Genomic DNA, 26,943 nt, shown 5'->3' with positions numbered 1-26,943 from the left:
TCGTGTGTATTAGAGTTAGTCAGTTCGCCTTTTCAGAAAAAAAGATAAAAATGTGAACACTGTGCACCCTCCCCACTCCCTATTGGGGCCCGCTGTACTTACCTCCGGGGATACTGAGATGTCAGTGCCCACGTAGCCCATCCAGCAGGTCCCCACTCTGCTCTGTGCATCGCTTTCAGGATAGACCACAGTGACTCGCTCTGAGCCATCCCAGAAGCATTGCACAGAGAAGAGGAGGGTGAAGAGTGGTGATCTTAAATCTCCAGACTGGATAGCCAGAGACAGCTCATCACCCACGGTAAGTACAGCAGAGACCAGGGGGGGTGGGGAGCTTGTAGGGTGTTAGTTCACCTTTTCATTTTTTCTGAAGAAGTGAACACTTAAGATGCAAAGGCAGTGGGTGAGGGTGTTCACATGCCACAGTTATGATGCTTTGCTTCTCACCTGCAGCAAAAAATGTTGCTCCTATTGTATTCAGTGGGCAGTACCACTGCCAAAGGCAACGCATTTAGGTGTGCAATGCACACAGTTGAAGCACGTTGTTGCAGCATTTACGAGGTTAAAGCAGATACTAGCCATTCAATTACCTCTTCGCCTCTGAAAAGTTATCTGAAAGTGGATTGGTTTTCAGAGGCATGGCAATTTATCAGCACATCTAACCTACCACGTGCTACTGCAATGCAATTTATGTGCATTGTGGTGCCATTCATTTTGATTTGCACTCCAATGTACTGAGGTTTATTTACTAAAACTGGAGTGCAAAATCTGATGCAGCTGTGCATAAAACAATCAGCTTCCAGTTTGTTTGTTTTTTGTCAAAGCTTAATTGAACAAGCTGACGTTAGAAGCTGATTGGCTACCATGCACAACTGCACCATATTTTAAACTCTTCAGTTTTAGTAAATCAACCTCACTGAGTGTTGTGATGCATGCTGTCTTGCCTAAAAAAGGTACATGTCTGATTTATCGCACCTTGTGGTGAATTACCAGTACATTCATTTAAAAGGACTGCCTTAACACACCAAATAGGCCCCTAAAACTGTCTGGGAATATTTAGAAATCACTAAAATGCTGCGTATAATGAGCATAATGTGGATACGGGAGACCACAATAAACTATGGTGGTGCACCGTTGTGCCGGTTCTACAGGATTGCATCACTGGTGGTTTAGAAAACTCATTTATAAACCCCAAGAAAAAGGGCTGTGCACAACTGACCGCTTTCAAAGACTTTTCTTCCTTTTTTCCCCCCTCAATTAAATGGAATAGTGGTCAATAATGTATTTCCTTCAAGACACAGGTAGTCTTTAATCTTATATTGTCATCTACACAGGATTGGACACTGACAAAGATAAAAAAAAAAAAAAAAAACAACAACCTGTAGGCCAGCACACGATAATCCCTCTATTACCAGATTTGTGGCAAAGCAGTACAGAGATAAAGCTGCCAGTTCAGACACTTGCCCTGCAGAGACGATGGATTCAAGAAAAACTACCTTGTGCTCTAATGGGTTCAAACATCAGTTTCTGAAATGCAGACAAAAACAGATTTAGATCCCATAAAGCCACGGGAGGAGGGCTACGTGGGATATACCCTGTACAAAGGTCTTAGGCTGGGTTCACACTGGTGCGACACGACACTCATCCTACTTTGGATCCGACCTTGCCCTGCGACTTCAGAGACGCGTCCGACTTAGATCCTTGCCAAATACCAAGCACTGTGTTTGGTATGAATCTTGAGGGGGAACTCCACGCCAAATTTTAAATAAAAACCCGGCATGGGTTCCCCCTTCAAGAGCATACCAAGTCCTTCAGTCTGGTATGGATTTTAAGGGGAACCCCCTACGGTGCCCTGCGCCCCCCCCCACCCCAAAGCACCTTGTCCCCATGTTGATGAGGACAAGGGCTTCTTCACAACAACCTTGGCTGTTGGTTGTCAGGGGGCTGTGGGCGGGTGACTTATCGGAATCTGGAAGCCCCGTTAATAAGATCCCGGTCCCTACCCTATGTGAATGAATATGGGCTACATCGTACCTCTACCCATTCACATGGGGGGAAAAAAAAGTGTCAATTAAAAAAAACCCACTAGACAGGTTTTTAAAGTAATTTATTAGGCAGCTCCGGGGGTCTCTTCTGACTTCTCTGCTCTCTCCGGCCTCTTCTCCCGCTCTTGCGGTATCTTCTGCCAGGCTCCTCCGCTATGTTCTGCTCTTTTGCCGCTCTTTTGCTAGCATTGGCCCAATCTTCTACACTCTCTTCTCTTCTTCCGATGTTGACACAATGCTCTCTCCCACTGTAATGCCATGTGCGTGGTGTGCAATGACTTATATAGACATGGGGTGTGGTCACCGGGTGATGATGGGGCGGTGACATAAGGGGCGGGGTCACTGGATGACATAACCTGGTGACCATGCCCCATGCCTATATAAGTTGTTGCGCGTCCTGTTAACATCAGAAGAGAAGGCATGCGGCCTGGAACGGTTTGGGGGTGGGGCATTTGCTCGGATAAGGGTCTGGTATGGATTTTGGGGGGGACCCCCATGCCGTTTTTTTTTTTCGGCCTAGGGGGTTCCCCTTAAAATCCATATCAGAGCGTAGGGCCTGGTATGCTCTTGGAGGGGGAACTCATGCCGTTTTTTTATTTAAAATTTGGCGTGGAGTTCCCCCTCAAGATCATCAGAGCACAAGTCACATGCCAAAGTCAGATCAGGCAAGACGGTGATCAACCTTTGATCCGACTGCAATGAGATTTTAATGGGCTGAAGTAGGATCAAAGTCGGACCAAAGTAGTGCAGGGAGCATTTTCAAAATTTGCAAAAAAAATCCCCACCAAATGGATGCAATGGATATGGCCTCTGCAATCAAAGTAAGCAAATAACTGGGTGATTTGGGTAAAAGTCTTAAAGCGGGAGTCCACCGGGACTCCGCGTTTTTTTTTTTTTTTTAAAAGCCAGCAGCTACAAATACTGCAGCTGCTGACTTTTAAATAGTGACACTTACCTGTCCAGCGCACCCGCGATGTCGGCACCCGAAGCCGATCGCTCGCTCGTCTGTCGGGTCCTGCCGCCGCCATCTTGGGTATGGGAATCAGGAAATGGAGCCTTTCGGCTTCATTTCCCGGTTCCCTACTGCGCATGTGCGAGCCGCGCGGCGCAATCCGGACGGTCCCCGCTGCCTCTGGGAGCTGTGTGTTTCCCAACAGGCAGCGGGGCACTTGCTGAAGGGGGCGGGCGCTTGCGGAAAGGGGCGTAACGTACGCCCCTTTCCGCAGAGAGCTAGCCCGGAAGTGGGTGCAGTTACCTGGATTATCCAGGTAACTGCACCCCCCTCCCCCCTGAAAGGTGCCGATTGTGGCGCCGGAGGGGGGGGGGATTCCGATGAGCGGAGGTCCATTTTAGGGTGGACCTCCGCTTTAAGCCTGGTACACACTACTAGTTTTTTATTTTTTATTTATTAAACAAAAGAAGATAAAACTGACAGCTTAGGTCGGAGACGCTGTACTAACAATCTGATGTTAATATAGCAATCTCCCCTGCTGTGCTATTGTGTTCTTACTGCGGGACAGCCTCCTGCCAAAACACCCCAGTCAGCGCTCTAGAGCACTTCATGTTTCCCTCTGCTGACCAGCTTTATGGAGATGCCGATTTAATTTTCCAGCAGGACTCGTCACCTGCCCACACTGCCCAAAAGTACCAATACCTGGTTTAATGATCATGGTATCACTGTGCTTGATTGGCCAGCAAACTCGCCTGGCCTAAACCCCATAGAGAATCTGTGGGGTATTGTCAAGAGGAAGATGAGAGACACCAGACTCAACAATGCAGATGAGCTGAAGGCCGCTTTCATAGCAACCCGGGCTTCCATAACGCCTCAGCAGTGCTACAGGCTGATCGCCACCATGCCACGCAGTGTTGATGCAGTAATTCTTGCAAAAAGAGCCCTGACCAAGTATTGAGCACATACTATATACTGTGCATACTTTTTAGTGAGCCAACATTTTTGTATTAAAAATCCTTTTTTTTTATTTTTTTATTGGTCTTATGTAATATTCTAGATTTCTGAGATACTGAATTTTGGGTTTTCACTAGCTGTAAGCCATAATCATAACAAAATTTAAAGAAAGAATTGCTTGAAATACATCACTCTGTGTGTAACACATCTATATAAAATATACGTGTTTCACTTTTTAAATAGAATTACTAAAATAAACTTTTTGATGATATTCTAATTTTATGAGATGCACCTGTATATCATGACACTGTATTTTGTCTTTGTTTTAAATCCTCCAAGTACCGTACCTTATTCCTTCAGCTCTGTTGTGTGGTCACGTGATCTCTTCTTCTTCTTTGGCATCTGCAGGGAAAGGTATTTGGAAGGAGCTTCTATTACTCTGCTGATGTATGTTCTCTACAGTGTGTCTCTCTGTCTGGCCAGCCTTGATTGGTGCTGTGCCTGTCACATGACAAACTGTTTTTGAAGAAATTAAAATTAAATTATAAAAATATCAAATATCTGTTTTACAGCTCCCTTTAATTTTTCATTGAACATCAAAGGAATATTTTTTGCGCATTAATAAGTCAGCGTTGACTCACACTAGCTTTCATTTTATTTAGACGGCATCTGCATTCTTAATGAATGCAATAAATTATTATACTATATCCTGCTCCCATAGTGCTTAGCAATAGGAGGATATGGAGGAGGAGGGAGTGAGAGAAGTGTCACTTACCACTGCGTATACGCCAAACATGTATAACTCTATACTCCTGTGGGCTGCACAGATAAGAAAAAGGAGGACATGAACAGCTTAGAAAGGAATTGAAGGGGGCGCATGCGCGAAGCCTAATATGGAGGACGCTTCCAGCTAGAGCTCCGCTCTCCCTGTCGCATTTTCAGGAGCTTAATACTCGACCAAACTGCTCACTCTCTACTTCGGGGATCCATCCACAAACCTTCTTTGCTTCTCCCGGGATGGTGCTGCAAGCTGAAGCCCATTAACCTTCCTAGCGGTAACCCCGAGCCAGACTCGGGATCGCATCGCTGGATGCAGGGAGGACACAGGCAGAGTTACTTACCTTGTCCCCTGGATCCAGCGATGTCCTCCGCGCTGTGTGATCGAGCTGTCCTCCGCTCAATTCACACAGTGCCGAATGCCGCTGAGTTCCGTTCCCTGCGACGTTACGGCGCACGGGAGCGGAGATCGCCGCCAAATTAAAAAAAGTAAAAAGACACAAAACACATACAGTACTGCAATCTTACAGATTACAGTACTGTATTAAAAAATTACACACTCCTTTGTCCCTAGTGGTCTGTGCAGTGCCCTGCATGCACTTTTATATTATAAATATTGTTTTTTCTGCCTGAAATTTGGAGATTGTCCATAGCAACCAAAAAGTGTCCCTTTTTCAGTGTTTTAGGATTTGATTACATTATTGAATAATTTTTATTATTCTTTATTATATTATAAACTTTATCATACCCGGGATGTCTGCTAGACTCTGGTTTGAACAGATTTAAGAGAGTTATTCCTAAGAATTACAGGACTACAATATAAAACGCCAGATTTCCATGCAAAATAATTGTACCACTTTCAGCACCTAAAACCAGAATGAATCCTACCGCCAGGGAGGTTAAGGAAGCTCTCGCTCGTGCTTCATCTAAGATGGCAGCAAAGGCCCTCTCCAAGCAGCCGGGGACCTCCCCACTCAGACCGGAGCTCACTGATAGCGGTGCGGAGGAGGAAGACTCAGAGTACCACATCGGAGGATCGCCCTGACTCCCACCCTCAGGTATGTCAAAAAAATACTTTTTAAGTCACATGGAGGCAATGCTGCAGAGGGCTTTGAAAGCCACTTCAGAGCAAATCACTAACAGACTGTCCCGCAAAATAAGAGAGATAGGCCAGCGCACCGCGGACCTTGAGACTAGGGAGGATGATATAGAGCTTACCCTGCAGGAATATGCCCAAGAGCAAGCCACCCTCCATGAGGAGAATGCCACCCTGCTTTCTCACCTCGAGGATATGGAAAACTGGTCACGTAGGGTCGAACCTGTGGTTTAGAGGGATGCCTGAGGCCATAGATGATATTCAGTCTTTCTCTCCGGCACTTTCAAGAGCTCTCGCCCTCCATCCCTATAAAGCGGCTAGAATTCATAGAGCCCTCACACGCAGGCAAAATGACGGCCCACCACGGGACATTATCATTCAACTGCACTTTTCTCGTACAAAGGAGCAACTATTAGCAGCGGACCGCAACAAAGACCTGTTGTCATTCCAAGGACATCCTTACCAGCTTTTCTCAGACCTGGCACCCCTAACTATTCCCAAACGCAGGGCGATGAAACCTCAGCTCCAAGTCTTGCTGCAACACCAGATTAAATATACCTGGCGGTTCCCTTTTGCTCTGCAATCCTCTTACCATGGTCAGCAGCATTCTTGTACTACCCCGGAATCACTTCAACATTTTCTTGAGACTCTCCATCTGACACCGCCGGCACAGCAGCCTGAGACTACCTTGCCACATACTGCGGCCCAGTCTGCCGCACACCCATATATGCTGCTACCCCCAAGCGTAACCAGCTGGGCCCGTTGTCGGTCCGCAAGGGAACCCCCATCGCGGATCTCTGAGGACGCCTTCTCCAGCCCTAAATCTCGTCCACCACGCTGACAACTTACCGTACCCCCTTTTGTTTCTATCTTCGCTCCTTGCAAAGTGAACCTGATTGCAACCTACAAGCACGCTGTTTGAATGCTGGTTACTGTGTTAGGTTCTGTCCCTCTCCGAGTACTTACAATCCTGATCCCTGCAGACTTAGAACCTCCATTAGGGGTTCAAATCGTTTGGTTGAACTATATAACTTGATGTATACTTGCCTTTAACACGCTAACGTACTCCAACCTGAGTACAAATATTCCCTGACTTAAAGATGAACATTTATTGCTCTCACCCAATGCTCTCTTAATGCCTTAATGTCATTATATTTCCACCCCCCTCCTCTCTTCCTTTTCTTCCTCTTCCTGGGCTCCTTTAATTCTCCTCTCATCCTTTTCCCTTTCCCTCCTTTTATGTTAATTTTTTCTGCCCCCAATTCCCCCCCCCCCCCACACACACCTTCCCTTACTCCTTCTCTGCCCTTTTCCCCACCCCCCTCCAACCTATCCTCCCCCAGACCCCTCTTTACGATATTTGGATAATTTTTGATGTTGTGAGTTGTTTGTAATGTTTACTAATTATCCTATCTTTTTGGTAATGAGTTCTTATTGCTCTTAAAGGCACTGATAGATTTATCTAGAGTTTTTTTGATTTTTGCATCCTCCTGTTCAGCAGCGTGGAGCTATCACTGCTCCCCCACTCTACAGTCCACCCACCTCTCGCCTAGCTTGCTGGTCAGGAAGCTGGTGCACTACCTAGTTGGGCATTCATGAATAGCCCCGGTGGGCTTTCAGCTTAGAATGGTTTGCCCTACACGCTACATCCTGGACCCTCTCTCTCTTCTTCTTACCTTTAATATTTTCTGCTACTCTTTTTCTCTTTCTTGGTCGGTTCAAAAGGTTCCTGTCTTTGACCATAATTATCCCTTTTATCCCTACCCATGGTCCCTTTGAACATATTAACACTCAATGTTAAAGGACTCAATTCCCCAAATAAAAGAGTCAATGCCTTCCAAACATGTGCCTCCCTGAAAGCCGGTATTGTGGACCTTCAGGAAACCCATTTCTCCAACAAGAGCACCCCAAAGTTCTTCAGTTCCCGGTACCCACAGGTATTTACTGCATCTGCCCCTACAAAACAAAGAGGTGTCTTGTTAGCTTTCCATCACACCATACCATTTACATAAGTCAAGAACCCAGAGATACAAAATCTTGATAGGTATGCTGCAAGAAGTAGAAGTCACCATTGTGTCGTACTACGTTCCAAATAATAATCCCAACCCATTTTACTCACACTTCTTACAAGTTACCAAATCACATTGCAAAGGCACACTAATAATGTGCGGTGACTCCAAGTTAACACTCTATCCCCACCTAGACAAGTCGCCCTACTCATCAGAATATACCCCTTCAATTCAATTTCGCAAACAACTTCAAAAAGCGGCCCTCCTGGATTCCTGGAGAGAATGTAACCCTTTGAAAAAGAACTACACATTTTACTCTTTCCCCCACAAATCGTTCTCTAGAATATACCATATATTGATCCCAGTTGCTTCTGCCCCCATCCTTCTCCATTCAAATATAAATCCTATCACCTGGTCGGATCACTGTGCAGTGATCACAACTGTAGCTTCCTTAATCCCCCAGGCTAGAGATAAAACTTGGTGCATGAATGAATCACATTTAACAAATTAGTCCTATTGCTTTGATATACAACAAGCCCTAAATTACTATTTGAAACATAATACCTCCCCCGATATATCCCCAATCCTCCTCTGGGAAGCCCACAAACCTGTAATCAGGGGTACTTGCATTTCTGTAGCCACTCACCTCAAGAAAGATAAAAAACAGCAACTCCAACAGCTGGAAGCAGATTACCATCACAGCTTTATCCAATTCCAAGCCTCTCCCACCGAATCCCATAGATTAACCTTAGAAAAGACTAGAAGTGAACTAGGTCTCCATTTGGCCGATGAGGCAGATAAATCTATTCCTAGATCCAACTACATGGTTTATACCAAAGCGAACAAACCAGATACATTCCTAGCATTACGACTTTGGCGACCCATGGGAACCTATAAGCCTATCAGACTTAAACAGGCCAATGGCACCCAAACAAGTAATCCGATTAAAATTTTTTCCGTATTCCGTAAAGGTTTTGCATCTCTATACGAAGCTAAATCTTCTTTCCCAAGGTCCCAAGCAGAGGCACTTTTCCAAAACCTAGCAATCCCAAAATTGACTAAAGGCTAACCGAGAAATTATAGACAGTCCAATTACAGTGGAAGAGGTTCTGCAAGCAATAAAGTCCCTTAAACCCTGCAAGCGCCCTGGCCCGGAAGGCCTCCCTAGTAACTAATACAGGAAGTTTGCAAACACACTTAACCCTCTCTTAGTTAAATCATTTAATGCTCTGTTAAATCAACACTCTTTTGGCCCAGGTATAAGGTATAAGGTATTCTGGATTTAGATCAGAACGTTTCCTGATACAGAGGGGGACCAGGCAGCGCTGCCCCCTGTCCCTGTTAGTTTTTGCCCTTGCTATTGAGCCCCTCACTGCACTGATTCGTACCAACCCTAACATCCGAGGTCTGGAGATAGCCTCCACATCCCATAAGTTATGTCTCTTTGCAGATGACGCACTCTTATTTATCACTTCCCCTCCCACCACACTCCCAAATCGAATGCAACTCTTGCACGAGTTGCAGGTCTAGAAGTATGTAACTCCAAAAAGTACAGCGCTATTCTTCAATAAAATATTGATAAATAAAAATATGTGAAAAAAAGAGAAAAAGAGAAATTTATACAATGGGTGTAGCAGCAACTTATTATGTGAGATACCCACAAACCAAATCTTAGTTAATTTTCAAAAAAGCTGCGCTAAGAATGATCCAAAAGTTATTTGTGAAAAATAAAGTGCTAAAAAACAATATTATACCAACTCTAATTAAAAGAATGTGTATATTTAAAAAAAAAAGTGTTCAAAAAAATTAATTAATTATATTAATTTTCCATATCACCATCTGCACACAAAAAAGAGTTCATTTCATATAGAAAAATAGATTCTCTTTGATTGTAGTTCCCACCGTGAAACACACCACACCGGTAAAGGAAAAAGGTGTCCTCAAAGATGCAGAAAACAGAACTCCACCACCAATATCACTGCCGCTTACCAGCTAGACTGGTCCCATCACAGAGACCAGATATGGCCACAAATAAGAAAGCACTCCTTCTGCACATGGACCACCAGGAGGATACAGCTCTGTTCAGACGTTTGGACTGGTCCTACGGCCACACCACTCATTGCCCGGTACATACAGAAACAAGAAGGGTCGCCATAGTGTAGTAAATTCTTACGTTTAATAAATAAATAAAAGGTTGCACTTACATCCAATTAGGAAAAAAGTTCGCTGTGTTACAAATAACAATATTGCCGGCCGGCTTCGTGAACGCTGCCCGTTGCTTCCGGGTTCAGCGTGGAACGCGATGACGTCAATACGCCACTCCTCCCTACGCCGTTTCGTCACAACTGACGTCTTCCAGTGCCCCTGGAAGACGTCAGTTGTGACGAAACGGTGTAGGGAGGAGTGGCGTATTGACGTCATCGCGTTCCACGCTGAACCCGGAAGCAACGGGCAGCGTTCACGAAGCCGGCCGGCAATATTGTTATTTGTAACACAGCGAACTTTTTTCCTAATTGGATGTAAGTGCAACCTTTTATTTATTTATTAAACGTAAGAATTTACTACACTATGGCGACCCTTCTTGTTTCTGTATGTACCGGGCAATGAGTGGTGTGGCCGTAGGACCAGTCCAAACGTCTGAACAGAGCTGTATCCTCCTGGTGGTCCATGTGCAGAAGGAGTGCTTTCTTATTTGTGGCCATATCTGGTCTCTGTGATGGGACCAGTCTAGCTGGTAAGCGGCAGTGATATTGGTGGTGGAGTTCTGTTTTCTGCATCTTTGAGGACACCTTTTTCCTTTACCGGTGTGGTGTGTTTCACGGTGGGAACTACAATCAAAGAGAATCTATTTTTCTATATGAAATGAACTCTTTTTTGTGTGCAGATGGTGATATGGAAAATTAATATAATTAATTTTTTTGAACACTTTTTTTTTAAATATACACATTCTTTTAATTAGAGTTGGTATAATATTGTTTTTTAGCACTTTATTTTTCACAAATAACTTTTGGATCATTCTTAGCGCAGCTTTTTTGAAAATTAACTAAGGTCTAGAAGTATAACTAAATCTAGGGCCCTCAATGTGTCTATCCCACAGGGGGATCTCAAACTCTTGCAAGAGAATTTTCCGTTTGTATGGTCCAATTCAACGATCCCTTACTTAGGTATTAAACTGTCCAGTAACCCATCAGATTTATTCCATAACAATTTTCTCCCGACGCTGAATCACCTCTCCTCACTTCTTAACATCTGGCAACCCCTAAACATTTCATGGCTTGGCCCACGTAACAGCAGTAAAAATGACTCTCCTGTCCAAACTTTTATACTTATACAGAGTCCTCCCAATTGTGATTCCCTCTTACTTCCACCACGCAGTCCAGAGTCGAGTCTTTAAATTTATCTGGGGCTCCACAAGGCCCAGGGCACCTAGGTCTGTACTTTTACGAAGTAAATCTGTGGGAGGCCTAGGTGTGCCCAATTTCAAGCACTACTACCACGCAGCCCAGCTTGTATTATACCATGCAAAATCTGAAATACCCATCTGGGTCAGTCTAGAGGCAATTGATCAGCATCCCATCACTGTTTGTGATGCTGTGGTTACCTCTCGCAGCGCGTGGCCACATCACAAACCCAATAACACAGCACGCGTTGAAACTCTGGGATAAATTGAAAATAATATTCAAACTTCAATCCCTTTACTCTCCGCTATTGTCCTTTATTGGCCACCCGCACTTCTATCCAGCTTTTGCACAACCCGCGTTGTTTGGGACCTGGGTACGGTTGGGTCTGGGTTGCATATGGGATTTAGTTGCTGGTGATGCAGTTAAAACATTTCCAGCTCTTCAGTCCCAAGCTCAACTTCCCCATCAGGAATTTTTTGATACCTTCAAATTTCTCACTTTGTACGAGCCGTAATAGGCTCAAATACAGAGCTCGACACCCTCACACCATTTGAGGGCATTTGTGACTCAGACCTGCACGCCCCAGGCATCATCTGTTTTTATTCATATCTCACCTCAATTTCTACCACCCTCCCACCGTATGCCCAGCAATGGTCCAAAGACCTGGGGGTAGATTTGGATGCAGAAGATTGGACAGACATATGGGCAAATACCAAAATAGCATCCCAGAATATTGTCGCTTTGGAAGCCAGCTATAAAGTCTTAATGAGGTGGTACTTAGTCCCAGACAGAATTGCTAAATTCTTGCCCACATACTCTCCAAACTGCTTTCGCAACTGTGGCGGGAAGGGTACCCATCTGCATATTTGGTGGGCATGCCCGATAGCTCAAAGCTACTGGGTGACAGTATTTCGAATGGCCTCTACCCTTTTTAAAGAACCTCTCGACCCAGAATCTGCTCTAGCGTTACTGAACCTTCTAACCAACGACTTCACTAGAGCGCAGAAACAGTTGCTCCTCCAACTCATGACTGCGGCAAAGCAAACAATAGCCAAAGCTTGGAAGACACCCATATTAAATATTGCCAAAGTGAAGAATAGAGTCACTCAAGCATTGATACATAGTAAAATCAAAGCCATTATCCTTAATAGAATCCGGTGACACCTGAAAATCTGGCGGCCATGGGTAGACCCGCTTCTTGCCACAACATTTTGATAAGCATTATCTGGAACCATTATCCATTAGGAGGTCCAAATGAAATGCATGGGGCCAGGGACGGAGCCGCCTGACTACATCTCTTTTTTTTTTCTCTTCTCCCTTCTCTATTCTTCCCTCTGCTCTTGGTTCTTTTTCTAGTTTTCTGCCCTTCCCCCCTCCCTGGACTTGAACTGTATGGAATGCAGCAAAATGATGTGAACTAAATGCTTAGAACAATGCTTCTCATAACGTAGAGTACCACCTTATTACAGCACCAAACGAGTTAAGGGCCCAGGCCCACTTGGTTGTAGTTAACATAGATGTCCTTTTTCTACACGGTGTTCATTGTATCCACACTTGCCCTTAGTTCAGTGATGAATATTCCTTTGATATTACAAGGAGCAATTTTGTGGTATAGTACTCTGTAGTTGGTGATCATAATACGTACAAAATGTAAAATGTTCACTACTGTACCTTGATTTTTGTTTAATAAAAAAGAAAAAAAAAAAAAAAAAAGAAAGGAATTGAAATATGACCATGCTCAGAAGAGGACAGCAGATGGTCTCCACAATCTCAGCCTGCAGCGACGACATACAGAAGATGGGAGGGACAGCTGAAGACAGGATCAACCAGGTATATTTCACTCTACACAAAACGAATGCTTTGAGTATGAACACTCTGTTATATAGCATGCAATGAGAGTTTCTCATAGTCTGGGTTTAATGACACTTTAAGCTTTAAACACAGGGATAGGAATCTTTATTTTAGCCATGTGTCCGTAAATTGCAAATCCCATTGGACTCAACAGAAAGGAATGGTTTCTTTATCCCAGTAGGTTTGTAATTTGAGCCTCATGTGTATTCACCATTTCATCTGGAGTTTCATTGAAAATGCCTAAACTGTTCAATGAAAGAATAAAACTCAAGCCTCGTTTTTACAGGTCTGTTTATTATTCCTGTTTGTGATGACAGTGCTCTAGAGATCTTTAACAAATATACAGAAAGCACATACATTAAATATTACATACACTTTACATCACGACTCCACATTTAAACACCATGATATGAACTAAATGCAGTGAATGGAATGGTATAAACAATTACACCAAAGTCCCTTGTAAACAGGATCTACGTACGAGCAGTGAGAGGGATGAAGGCTGACCACCATACGAATGAGGAATGATATTTTATAGAACCCTTTTATGTTTTGTGGCATCTCAGCAACTTCAGGTTTAAATAAATCTCTTTATAAATAGACTCTTATTTGCTCAGTGGACATTTAAATATCTCATTGATTAAAAGCAACAATATCTACCGAACATTTGATTTTAAAAAGAAAAAAAGGGATCAGGTTGACTAAGGGAGAGAGGAGGGGGTCACCTTGGTTAGAGACATGAGAATAGGGTTGCCACCTCATCCCTTTAAAACCGAACACATATAAATTACACAGGTTCTGTGGCTGATTAAGGTGGTATTTAAACTCACGTGGTGCCTTACTGCATTAAATTAGCCTATGAACCTGTGTAACTCATATGTGCTCAGGTTTAAAGGGATGAGGTGGCAACCCTACATGAGAAGCAAGCACAGGGTTAAGGAGGAAGTGTATCACTGTACTTCAAACTCAATTCTGCTCCAAGAACACAATCACACGGTTTGTTCTACTTAAATTCCAGCAAATTGCAGTCAATCTTGTAGTAAACATAGGGGTAGTATTCTTGCTGGCTCAGGTTTAATCCAGGGATGTCCATGGGAGCCTACAAAGGAAGAAGACCTGTTATTAGAATCGGCTATAGCAAGCTGGCAGATGACGCTGGCCATCAATCAACCTGAAAAAAGAGCGAAGGCTGAAACTGGAAGCAATGGGTTTCACAGGACAGTACTGGAAAGGAGGCATGTTTAGCAGAGAAATGGATTTCAGCCTTAAGATTGCTTTAATTTACAATTGCTTTTACCTAAAATTTAATAGCTCCATTATTGTAGAACTGATTCGGTATTGCGTGGCCTGCCTGCAATGATGGGGCAGTTGTTTTAGAAGGCTTTAAGCAAGGGAATGTACATAATTCCCCACCATTAGTTGCGATTTCAAATCTATAATATGAAATGTCATGTATATAATAGCTCATTGCACACTGAGCTCCAAAAACAAATTTCGCACAAATCAAGAAAATCTCAACTGAACGGAAAAAAACTATTCACTATCTGCATTTCTGTGAAAAAAAAAAGAAGGAAAAAACAATAAGGGGGCAGTATTTGGCAAAAGAACAGGTCCAGGATAGTTAAAAACAGGTCCTGTAAGACCCCTTTCACTCTGGAGCATTTTGCAGTGCTAAACTATTAAAAATAGCACCTGCAAAATGCCCTAAAACATCTGCTCCATTCACTCCAGTGTGAAAGCCCTTGGGCTTTCACACTGAAGCGGTGCGCTGGCAGGGGATCAGAAAAAGTCCTGCCAGCAGCTTCTTTGGAGCGGTGAACTCACTGGTGAACTCACTCACAAATCAATGGGGCATCGCTGTGATACTGGCGGAGTTCTGGGGGCGGATTTAACCCCTTTTCAGGGTTAAAACCACCTCGCTAGTGGCCGAATAGCGCAGCTAAAACGACGGTAAAGCAGCGCTTTTCCACTGATGGCTCAGTGTGAAAGGGTTCTAACCCTCAGGAATTGACGCCTTAACGACTGCCAAAAACATGCAGTATGTGCGGCAGCAAAAGGGCGGGCTTTAATGCCCGCACATGCATCCCCCGGACGGCCAGTGTTTACATACTGAGGGCATGCTCATTGCACGCTCTCAGCACAAAGACTAAGCTGTAACAGGGAGCTCTTGGTCAGGGTTACAGATCAGTAGAAAACTGGACTGGCTTACGATCATGTGACCACTGTGACAGTGGTCACATGGTCATCAATTGTTCTAGACCCTAGGAGTTCCAAACTATCTTAAGGGATGCCGGGGTGGGTAGGAAGGTGTTAAGGGCCCATGCGCTGTTAAAAAACACCTTGGTTCCACCTTTCCCCAGTGCATTTTTCAAAAATGGTAACTTTGCTGATTGATCACTCTCAATCACTCATTCCTACCAGTAACTCAGGGGTCCTGTATGTGACATTCAGAATGGCAGTTGGGAAAGCCCCAAGTAGCAAAAAATGTTTTTACTCACGTCAATGATGGATGCTGCACTGCTGTCAAGGTGCTTGTACAAGTCATACAAGACTTCCCTCAGCTTCTTCATAGTCTTCTTATTGGGCTGGAGGAGCATGGCTTGGAAGTTTACAGGTAATCCATATCTGGAAGCAGAAGAATCGTTAAGGGCATATAATTGTTCACATCAACATAAACCATGTTATACCCAAAATATGGGTGTGACATTTAATATGGTATAAAAGGTGAAGGTGTCTTTAAAACAAGCTTTTCTCTTAGTAGGAATGCTGCTTCCTGCAGTGTCTGTTTTGGTGTCATGCTCCACCCACCTGCTGAGGTCAGCTGTCAGTTAAGGCTATAGGGAATTAAACAAGAGAAAAGGAAATTCTGTGACAGGGAGGATACAACATATTCTGGCTAGGGAGGGATTCATTAAAAAAAGCCTTCCAGCATTTACTCATCTGAAAATATCAAATTTTTATGAACGTCGGTGAATGATTTCCAAGAAGTCATTTGGCTCCTTATGAATCTCCAACTTAAAGTGTTACTAAACCAACAACAGTAAGATCAGTCTGTATATGCTGTAAAGTATGCTTGTTATACTCACTGTTGAATATAAGGGGTTAACCCTCTGCATTGTGTAAAAAGGCTGTTTGACCCGCCTTTTCTGATCCTCCCCTTCTTCCACTGTCCCCTAACCATCTCCTGATAAGACAGAGCCTTTGGAGTCACTCTGTACATGCTCAGTTTGGTGTGTATTGGTAGAGTTTTTTTTTCTTAGGAGGGTGCCACAGGGCCAATCTGTCCAAACAGAGGGTCAGGGGTCACGCAGCCTCATAAAACAGTCAGTAGAATGAAAACTCCTCCTCCAAGTTTTAACCAGACACTGATAGAAGTCATAAGACTGCTACATACTGCTGATAAGAGGTATTTAGCAGTTTATATTTACTAAAATATTTCCATGTTCTGTGATATAGTGAATGCAGGTTCTGGGTTTAGTAACTCTTTAAGGAAAGCTTTCTGCACTGAGGAAACCTTACCCACTACAGCTGCTGTAAGAAATACCAGTGACATGGTCTTATTACCTTAACACAGACTCCACAAAGACCCGGAGAGCCTTCACATGAATCCATGCAATGAAAGCTTCACTAAAATTCACTTTGAGCCATCGTACCAGAGGACCCTGGGAAGAAAAAAACAGATAAAAACGTAATTTATAAGCACAGTGACTTATAGCTGGCATTAAAGTGCAAGAACTGGGGCAACAGAAAACAGCAATATAAAAACTCACAGAGGGGTTTATTTACTAAAACTGGAGAGTGCAAAATATGGTGCAGCTCTGCATAGAAACCAATCAGCTTCTAGGTTGTTTTTTTTTGTCAAAGAACTGAACAAGCTGAAGTTAGAAGCTGATTGGCCACCATACACAGCTGCACCACATTTTGCATTCTTAAAGCGGGATTCCGCTGCCGAATATTTTTTTATTTTTTATTTTTCTGTGTCTTTGTTATGCATTTACTAATGTGTTTTTGTACTCACTACTTGTGGCTTTTTACTCCCCAGGCTTGCCGATTTCTTGCGGAAGAAACAGTTTTAAAAATTCATGCCGGCTGTTTCCATATTGCTTGTGGGCATTTGAAGCCTACAAGCATTTCCTTCCGGGATGCGGTGATGCTGTGCTCCCAGCATTCACCGATCGATCCCACGCATGCTCATTGATAGCAGCGAGCAGCGCCGTAAAACTTCGGGTTGCCATCACAACGGGCGGCGTCCTCGGAAGTTCCTGCCCTGTTGTGATGGCAACGAAATAAACAATGGTGCCTTCTGACACGCCCTCGTCACATGACCGGCGCCATGTGACACCCAAATCTCACGAGATTTCGGCAGGACAGCGTCCCCACTGATTCATGGGAACAATGTGAGAAACCTCCCAGGGGACTTTGCGGAGCCGGGGAAAGGCGATAACCAGGCCTACTCCCACGGTAGGAGAGCCTGGAAGTCACCTTTGAAATGTAAATTAAAAGTTAATTACGGTGATTGGATTTTTATAAAGGTTCGTTTTGGCATCTATGGGAGAAACACCATGGCTTGTGAGCTTTTTAAATGCGAGTACAACACCGCTTTAAGTTTTAGGAGCTCTGCCCCAGTGGGTGTTATAGTTTTAATGTATGACACACCACTACCAACCCGAAAAATTATCAAATTTTCTTTACCTTTTACAAGGGCTGAAACAACGAATTGATTAATCGACAACTAATCGATTATGAAAATAGTTATCAATTATTTTCATAATCAATTAATCGGCCAGCAGATTAGCTGGCCTGCATACAGAATGCATTTACAGTGCAACACGTACAGCTCAGATCATCCATACATGTCAGTAAGTGCCTGAGAACTTGTGAATGTGTGAGGAGCAATGTCTCATAGGACATGTAGTCCTAGGCAGGAAGTGAGTGGTTCTAAAGGCAGACGATGCAGGGATGCACCGCAATTTCGGCCGCCGAAACATATCACCCGAAAATGGCCTTTTTGGTAATTTGCTGAAAGAGACAAAAGGCGATAATGTAGCCGAAAATGGGTCAGGAACTTGATGGGGTCGGGGCTCCATCCCCCACCCCTGGTGCCGCCCATCATGGGGGGTGCCTATAGCGCAGAAGAGAGGAGAGCCACCGCCTGGTTGATTAGAGCACCGGGAACATCACAGCTTTCACTTCAATAGCTGTGTATTTCCCGCTGCGCGCCGTCACATACAGCACACCCCCCCGTCCAGGGAACTTTGATAGACAGATCACCCATCCCAGGATTGGATGGGTGATCTGCCTATCAAAGTTCCCCTGGCTGCAATGGGGACACTGGCAGGTTGCATCTGATGGGCACTGATGAGACTGCTTTGTTCTCCTGTACCATGTGCCCAGTCTCTGACCATCTCCTGTACCATTTCCCCAGTCTCTGGCCATCTCCTGTATAAAAATATTTTTTTTTAAATAAGTTTTGGTATCAGTCATTTTCGGTATCGGTTTTCAGCCTAGTGTATTTTTTCATTTTCGGTATCTGTATCGGCACCAAAAAAATAATTCGGTGCACCCCTAGATTTTTTACCTTGCTATAGGGACACTCTATATACTCTACTTTGCAGCTTGCTATTGGGGCACTCTGAAGGCAAGAGGAGACAGAAGCATCGGTGGGGGACCCCAGAAGAGGAGAATCAGGGCTGCTCTGTGCAAAACCATAACACAGAGCAGGAAAGTATAACATATTTGTTGTTTAAAAAAAAAAAAAAATCACTTTAAAAACTGTGCAGGGAAGATCAGCATCTGAACCCAGAGAAGGTGGGGGCTGATAGACTAGAGGTGATAGAAGGCATTACAGTTACAAGTAAACTTTTACCATTATTGTGTCTTATATTTAACAAAGCATGCTGCTGCTACTAAATGTCCTAGGCCTGGCTCACATCTATGCATTATTTGGTGCTTTTTGCAGAAATGCACTACAGCTTTTTTTCAGCTGCTGTGTGTATTTGGAAAGGGTCAAGGACTTTTTCCAATGCAAAACTGTGCTTTTTTGATTCAATAGACTTCAATGCAGAAGCTGCAGAAAAGCATGTAGTGCGTTTTTGCAGCGATTTGTGTTCTTTAATCTGCCCAACAACAAATTGGCCAAAAAAAAACATAAAAAATGCATTTAATTAATTGAAACCATATAATTGGCCAACTATTCGATTATGGAAATAATAGGCAGTTGCAGCCCTACCTTTTACAAATTTGGAGCAATATGAGCTCAACAAAGAAACATTTCCAGTAAAAAAAATACAAAATTACATTCTCTAGGGCACATGTATAGTTGAAGACAGATGCAGATTTAGTGAAAAAAAATAATCAATACTTCCTAGAAGTGTCGCAACCTTATTCTTCCCTATGTAGTTGTGTGTTAAGGATTCTAAGAATTAGAATAAGGCTACAAACAAGGTGTACCAGTTAACTAAGCAAGCAAAGGAAAAAAAAAAAAAGAAAAGTAGAAACTAAAAATTACTCCTCATCTTAATTAGTAGTACTCGTCTCACCATTTGTTTTGTTAAAGATCTTTTTACACACCTGCTCCCCATTCACACCTGATACCTTGTAACACTAACAAGTGACATGAAACCGGACATTCTCACTTAAGAGTGTACTCACTTTTGTTGCGAGCGGTTTGGACATTAATGGCTACGTGTTGAGTTATTTTGAGGGGACAACAAATTTACACTGTTATACAAGCTGTACACTCACTACTTTACATTGCAGCAAAGTGTCATTTCATCAGTGTTGTCACATGAAACGACAAAAATATAAAAATATGAGGGGTGTATTCACTTTTGTGAGATAATATCTCTCTCTCTCTCTATATATCTATATCTATATATCTTGATATATCTATATATATCTCTCTATCAAGGCCCTTAAATTTAAGCAAGGTCATCCATAAGTCTAAGCCCCCGTACACATGGTTGGACATACCGACCACAAAATCCGTCGGATTTTTTCAGACGGATTTTGTCCTAAACTGGTGTTGCATACACACGGTCGGACAAAGTTGTCGGAAAATCTGATCGTTCGGACCATGACGACGTTCATTCGCTGCGCAAGGACTATGTTGAGGCTACTAGCCAATAGCTTTGGTCTCGTAATTTGATCTGAGCATGCGTGGCACTTTGTCCGATAGGAATTCTCTACAAACGATCGGAAAAAGTCTGATCGGATTTTTTTGTCTGAAAATTTGAGACCCTGCCCTCAAATTTTTTCTGTCATAATTTCCGACGGAAAAAGTCCAATAGAGCCCACACACGAGTGGATTTTCCGACAATATAATCCGCTCTGACTTTTTCAGTCTGAATTTCCAACCGTGTGTACAAGGCATTAGAGGTAGCTAAGAGGTAACTTTTTGCTACAGGTAAGCCTATAATAAACCTGCAGTTTAGGAGATTACCCGTCCCCTGCATGTGTGGATGTCATTGGCACATGCGCACTGGGGCAAACTGAAGCAATGGGATGTATGTGCTGTTGCTTCAGTCTGTGTGCAACGTTACCGGTGGCACAAACGCGCATGTGCGGGAGTGATGTCATTGCGGCTCTGGCCAATCACAGCGCCAGGGCCGAGATACCTGGAAGTATCCCCCGGGAGAGAGGTGGTCGGCCGGAGGGGGAGACGAGGACGGCTGCGGGGGCTTTGATCTCAGATAAGCAATTCATAATGAGCTAGTATGCTATGCATACAAAGCTCAATATGCCTTTGTCTTCAGGGTTTGTTTGTTTTTTTAACCAAGGTTTACAACCACTTTAATACCTTGAATGCCAACGGCATGGCACTATGGTGGTGTGTCACACAGCCAATCGCACTCAATCATGTGCTCGCATGTTCTAACTTGCAGTCGTCTGGATCACAGGCTAGTTGACTCGTTCTTTACAGAATAGTAGAGAAAATAACACGTGTGTGCATTGGGCTGTAAGCAATAAATGAATGAAAAGAATCTGGAGCAGCGGATTAACATCAAATTTTGTGTGAAAATTGGCAAGTGGCAAATTGGCAAATGAGAGAGTGAAACTTTAGCTCTTTTACAAAAGGCTTATGGTGAATATTCCATGAAGAAATAAAAAAAAAAAACCCAGAAAAGTTAGCCCAATTTTTTTATAATGTGATGACTGATGTTACGCAGAGTAAATAAATACCCAATATGTAACGCTTTGAAATTGCGTGCACTCGTGGAATGGTACCAAACATCGGTACTTAAAAATCTCCATAGTCTATGCTTTAATTCTTTTTTACAGGTTACCAGTTTAGTGTTGCCTTATGAATTTATGTGAAATCTCGATTAATAGCTGTAAAATATTTTAATTTGGAATATATATCATTTAGCTTTTTATCTATGCAGGCCAGAAGATAGCATTTCACACTTGAATCTGTGAGAAGGCAAGACAAGATGAGGCCCAGGCTTTTGTGTACAAACAATGGGACTCAAACCTTATTGTTTTACACAAACTAACTTCAAAGGATCCGGTGCGGGATATGCAATGAAGGGAGGCCAATACTTAATTTCCCAGGAAAATTCAAGTCAATCTCTGCCTAAGTCAGCCCCCTTTAATGCAAATCCTTGTGAGCCAAAGTATAGGGAAGCTAACCAATCAGAAGTCACGCTATGACAACCAATGAGGCATCAGCCTGTATTGATATACACAGACTAGATGGGAGGAAACTTGCACTTTATGGTAGAGCAGCCATCAGAATGGGACCTTGGTGAGAAATGGGTAATTATGGGAAAGGTCTGCCCTTTTACTTGTAACTAAATATGTTTGTAGATTCATGTTTTAAGGAATATATTCTGTATTCATTCATGTAATTCTCTTATTTTAACCTAATATTTTCTTCCTTGGTGTAGACCAGGGGTGTCCAAACTTTTTTCAAAGAGGGCCAGATTTGATGAAGTGAACATGCGCGAGGGCCGACCATTTTGCCTGACATTCTTTGAACCATTAAAATTCGTGTGTCGTTCGAACACTAATACACGGCCCAACAAGAATTCTCTTGCCTTTGTGGCTGTGTGTGTTGAAGAGATGAGCTCGGGCGTGTGATTTGGATATACCGTATTTATTGGCGCATAGCACGCACCTTCACTTTAAGAGGGAAGTTTCAGGAAAAAAAAATATCAATTTTAAATAAAAGACTGTGAAGCAAAATAAGGGTCAGTGCCCATCTGCACGTCCACCATTGCCGGGAATGCAGCCCCCACCATTGCCAGGAATGCACCAACCATTGCCAGGATTTCAATCACCATTAGCCAGGAATGCACCCACCATTAGCCAGGATTTCAGCCACCATTAGCCAGGATTTTACTCACTATTAGCCAGGAAAGCACCGACGATTGCCAGGAATTCAGCCACCATTGCCAGGAATGCAGCGACCATTAGCCAGGATTTCACTCACTATTAGCCAGGAATGCAGCCACCATTAGCAGGGATTTCACTCACTATTAGCCAGGAATGTACTCACCATTGCTATCAGTGCAGCATTGGAGGGGACATGGAGGGGGCAGGACGAACGCCAAAGAACAGGAGAATCTCCTGTTTAGACAGTGGCCTCTTTAAGAGAAAGTCCCGCCACCTTTGATGGACAGAACAGTCGTCCAATGGCGGAGACGGGACTTCCTATTACAGAGGCTGCCGTGTAAACAGGAAATACTCCTGTGTGCATGGCGCTCGTACCTCGCGGGCCGGACTTTGGACATGCCTGGTGTAGACTATAGATAGATTTGTGTATTAGATAGACTTTCAACTACTTATATATTGTTATTGTGTTAAAGCGTTCACTCTTGGTCAAAGAACTCTCAATTAACCCACAACATATGTTCGAGATATTAAATCTTAAATATAATAAAATGGGTAGCATTCACGGTAATACCTCACATGTGTGGTTTGAACATCATTTACATATGCATTCGCTTCTGCATGCAAGCACAAGAACATGGGCGCGTTTATTATTTTTTTTGTTTATTTTATTTTTACACTTTCCTTTTACATTTTTTTTTTTTTATTATCGCTTTTACTCCTATTACACAGAATATAAACATCCCTTGTCATAGGAATAGGGCATGACAGGTCCCCTTGATGGAGAGATGTGGGGTCTGTCCCCACAGCTCTTCTCTAGGCTGGTAAGCCCGAGATTAAAGAAAATAAAAAATGATCTCAGGCTTTTCAGCTGAACACACTGCAGTGTTTACAACTGCAGGGGCCAGACGTGATGTCATAACGTTGCACCTGGCCTCCGAGAGTTAGATGAGAGGGGACCATCTGGTCCTCGGTCAGCTCTATGGTAAACTTCAGTAAGCTAGAGAAGGAAGATGACAGCGGCAGATCGCACGGGCGAGCTGGTAGAAGCACCGGAGGGCAGCGGGAGTGGGGTTCCCCTCCCGCCACCTGTAAAAACAATCAAGCAGCTGAACTGTGGCTATGATTGTTTTTACTGTGCAGGGAATCGCCGGCAGACAAAAAAAGATATCTGAATGATGTCTGTAGCTGCACCTATCATTCAGATATCTCCATTGAAAGCCTAGGACTTCATATGACGTTCAGTGTTATATGGAGCATACGGATGCATATGGATGAGGTCACCAAGATGAGCCTGACATTTTGGACATATGGAAGTTTCTCGTCTACCCCATTTATGTAGCTGTACAGGTGTACGGTATACTTGGTTCAATATAAACAGGTGTGACAGCCTCTGTGCTGCAGACACCGACACCAATGGTCCCACTCCAAGAATCTGATCCCCATGCTCACCGCCAATTGGGCCAACATATAGCTCTCACCCCTCCCTGCAGGGTAAAAGGTCAGGGGCTTATACATGTGATAGTAGATGGGTATAAATTCTAGAGAGGATACCTTTTTTTTTTTCTCAGGGTCAGTATATATGGATTCCAAGAAACGCGGAGTCCTCAAATTCAAGTTAGATTGTCTACACGGGCAACGCATGGCATGCTGTAGCTGTATATATTGGTAATGATGACCTTTCAGCCCTGGGAATTCCCGCAGAAGTTGAAGATACGGTTTTAGGACAGAGTCTTAGCATTTGATTGAGGAATTTGAATTCGATGTTAGGGGAGCTCCAACGTCACAGTTCAACTCCGATTCAAAGGGACTTGCGAATCCAAGTCATTAGTGAAATGTAGAACAAATTACTTATGTCTTCCTCTCTGCCTGAAAGGAAGGATTGAGAAAAAAAAAAAAAGGGCAATGTGCTCAAATCTACTCCTATGGTATCCACATTCAGCAGTAGCAGGTAGTAAAAGGTAAAACACAATTAAGCCATGGGTGCTGGTGCTCTGTTCCACACGATCCAGCCAGTTGGACGCATTAGCAGGGGTATCAAAAAAGTACGTCTCGCCGTTTGCTGCGATTCTAAGCTTGGCAGGATACAACATAGCATATGCGACATCATATTTCTGGAGAAGCTTCTTAACTTCAGTAAACTTGGCCCTGCAGCATTGTAATTCAGCAGAGAGATCAGGTTAGAATGATATGCAAACGTTATCCATCTTCATAAGGGCTCCTCTGGTTCTGAACTGATACAATATGGCATCCCGGTCATCCTTGAAATTAAGATATTTAAATAGGAACGGTCTAGGAGGCTCTCCAGGTTCAGGCGGCCTGGGTGGCACTCTGTGAGCCCTTTCCACGGCAAACATGGGGGAGAAGGGCGACTTTGCCAAATGTGTTAAGCAGCCAGTTTTCCATAAATGCCACAGGGTTTTTCCCCCCTTGCTTTCTCCGGTATGCCCACCGCACAGACATTATTGTGTCTCTGCCTGTCATCCATGTCTTCTAAGTGGGCTGAGTGGCCTGTGATAATCAACTGCATATGACTTCTCTCTGCAATGACACATCATCTTCCACATTGCTATCCCCGTCCTCCAGGGCTGCGGTGCGGTCACACAGTTTCTGCATATCCTGCCTAACTAGATTCATAGATTCTAGTTTCACACCTTTAATCTCAGTTGTCAGGGTAGTAATAGACATGTTAAAGGAGGTGACTGCTGCAAAAATGTCTCTAAGGGTCGGTTCAGGGGCATGCAGCTCCTGGCTGAACATCCCCTCATGGCCGCCTCCTTAGCTGAGTGCTGGGACTGGGCGCCCTCTTGCCTGCCATGCTCTGCTGCAGACAGAGTCCTTGCCTCCTTTGCGGGACATGTCCGACGCCAGATTGTAGATAATACAGCACAACTGGAGTGGGGGTGATGAAGGGATCCCTTCAGATCAGAGTAGGAGTAAATCGGGTGTATCAGGATAGCAGTATCAGGAAAAAAGCTTGGATTCTTGGCAGAACTAACACACCACGCTACCTACTCCATCAGCCGCAAGCAATGCCCCCCACCTCCGTCCTTTGTGGACCATCTAGAAAGGGTGATCTCTTGGGAGACAGATAACATTTTTGAGTACACCTTGACCTGGTCAGTCTGGAATAATTTTCAACATTCCTCTAAATTTGCCTCCTATCTGATCTCCATGGCACAATATTTGTTATCCTCCTTAGATGCCTGGTTTTGTTTCCCTTCATAGTGTCCTCCCTTTTTTTTCCCCTTCTCCTTCTCTTTTCTCCCCTCTTTCGTGCTCCTCTACCCACGGTTATTGTGTTTTTATTATGTTACCTGGTCTTATATATGCTCGTCTAGTTAGAACCAAAAAGTTCTTATGTAAATACCCTTATACCCTTGTGAAGGATTCACTGTTGTCCATGATGTTGACAACCCTCACCCTGCTGATATAATAATTCTGCTAAAACTTCACGCCATGCAACTGTTGGATGATCACTTACGTCCCCTTATTAGGGTGGATATGCTCCCTAGTTTACTACCTATCAGGAAATCACCAAATTGTATATTTGCCTTATGTACTAGAATACATGATTTACTGTTATATATACTGTACTGAATACAGATCCTATCTTGAACCTCTTGACCCTTCTGTTTTTTCATATGTATTTGTGAGCAAACAAAAATCAATAAACAAAGATTAAGCATAAATTAAATTTCAACAACATGCCCATCAGGTGGTATCGCCATACAGTTAACAGAATACAGTAGTTTTCACTATACTGAACCCTTTACATGTTTTGCGCCCAATACAACCCTTCGTCCCTAAAATACAGAATATATTATTCTTACAAACTGCTTCTTCTTATCAGTGGATAGTCTATTCATTTCTTCCTTATCGGCCTTCATCTCCTCTTCATTGTACTGGAAATCACGGACAACAAACCTGAGACAAAAAGTAATGTTAGATTCTAGCCATTTAACACTGGACTCCCTTGGCTTTAATCACTCCGAAGGATCTTACTTATTCTCCCTGGCTTTGTGTCGGAAGTCGTCTACTGCTTTCCTGAACAGAGTGACATTACACAGGTAGCTGTCCTGATCTTCTGATAACACGCTGTGACAATAAAGGTACAGGTACTGAGAACAAGGTTTACAGAGGAGAATTACTTACAGATCAGAGATATGGTAACAAACTGGTAATACTTATCCAGAAAACTCAGTAACTGCGCTAAAATCAGAAACTTCTTTTTGCCATAAAGCTGAACTCCAAGCAGATATAAAGGGCACAAATGATTGTAGTTCAGTAATAATACATCAATAAACATATATTTGTTAAATGCAAGCAGTATAAGTACTTACAGTCAAGCATGGTGGTGGGAGTGTCATGGTCTGGGGATTTATGAGTGCTGCCGGCACTGGGGAGCTACAATTCATTGAGGGAACCATGAATGCCAACATGTACTGTGACATACTGAAGCAGAGCATGATCCCCTGCCTTCAGAGATTGGGCCACAGGGCAGTATTCCAACATAACAACCCCAAAC

At 43.5% G+C, this 26,943-nt stretch overlaps 1 protein-coding gene across 1 annotated transcript in view; it reads right to left on the bottom strand.

Moving 5' to 3' along the window:
- Positions 1-13,356: 13,356 nt before the first annotated feature.
- Positions 13,357-26,943, bottom strand: part of ATP6V1C1 (ATPase H+ transporting V1 subunit C1) — a 77,680-nt gene continuing 64,093 nt past the window's right edge. Inside the window, exons 9-13 of the mRNA XM_077493139.1 lie at positions 26,421-26,513; positions 26,249-26,342; positions 16,647-16,744; positions 15,581-15,707; positions 13,357-14,181 (exon numbers count right to left, since the gene is read on the bottom strand). Coding sequence (XP_077349265.1) covers positions 14,086-14,181; positions 15,581-15,707; positions 16,647-16,744; positions 26,249-26,342; positions 26,421-26,513 — 508 coding nt within the window. The 3' untranslated portion in view covers positions 13,357-14,085. The remainder of the gene's footprint in view (positions 14,182-15,580; positions 15,708-16,646; positions 16,745-26,248; positions 26,343-26,420; positions 26,514-26,943) is intronic.

Source organism: Lithobates pipiens, unplaced genomic scaffold (genome assembly GCF_037356315.1).
Source record: "Lithobates pipiens isolate NorthernLeopardFrog02 unplaced genomic scaffold, aLitPip1_a1.2 Scaffold_19, whole genome shotgun sequence".
Classification (NCBI taxonomy): Eukaryota; Metazoa; Chordata; class Amphibia; order Anura; family Ranidae; genus Lithobates; species Lithobates pipiens.
Note: the sequence above shows the minus strand (reverse complement) of the source record. Positions and strands in the feature narration are given on the sequence as shown.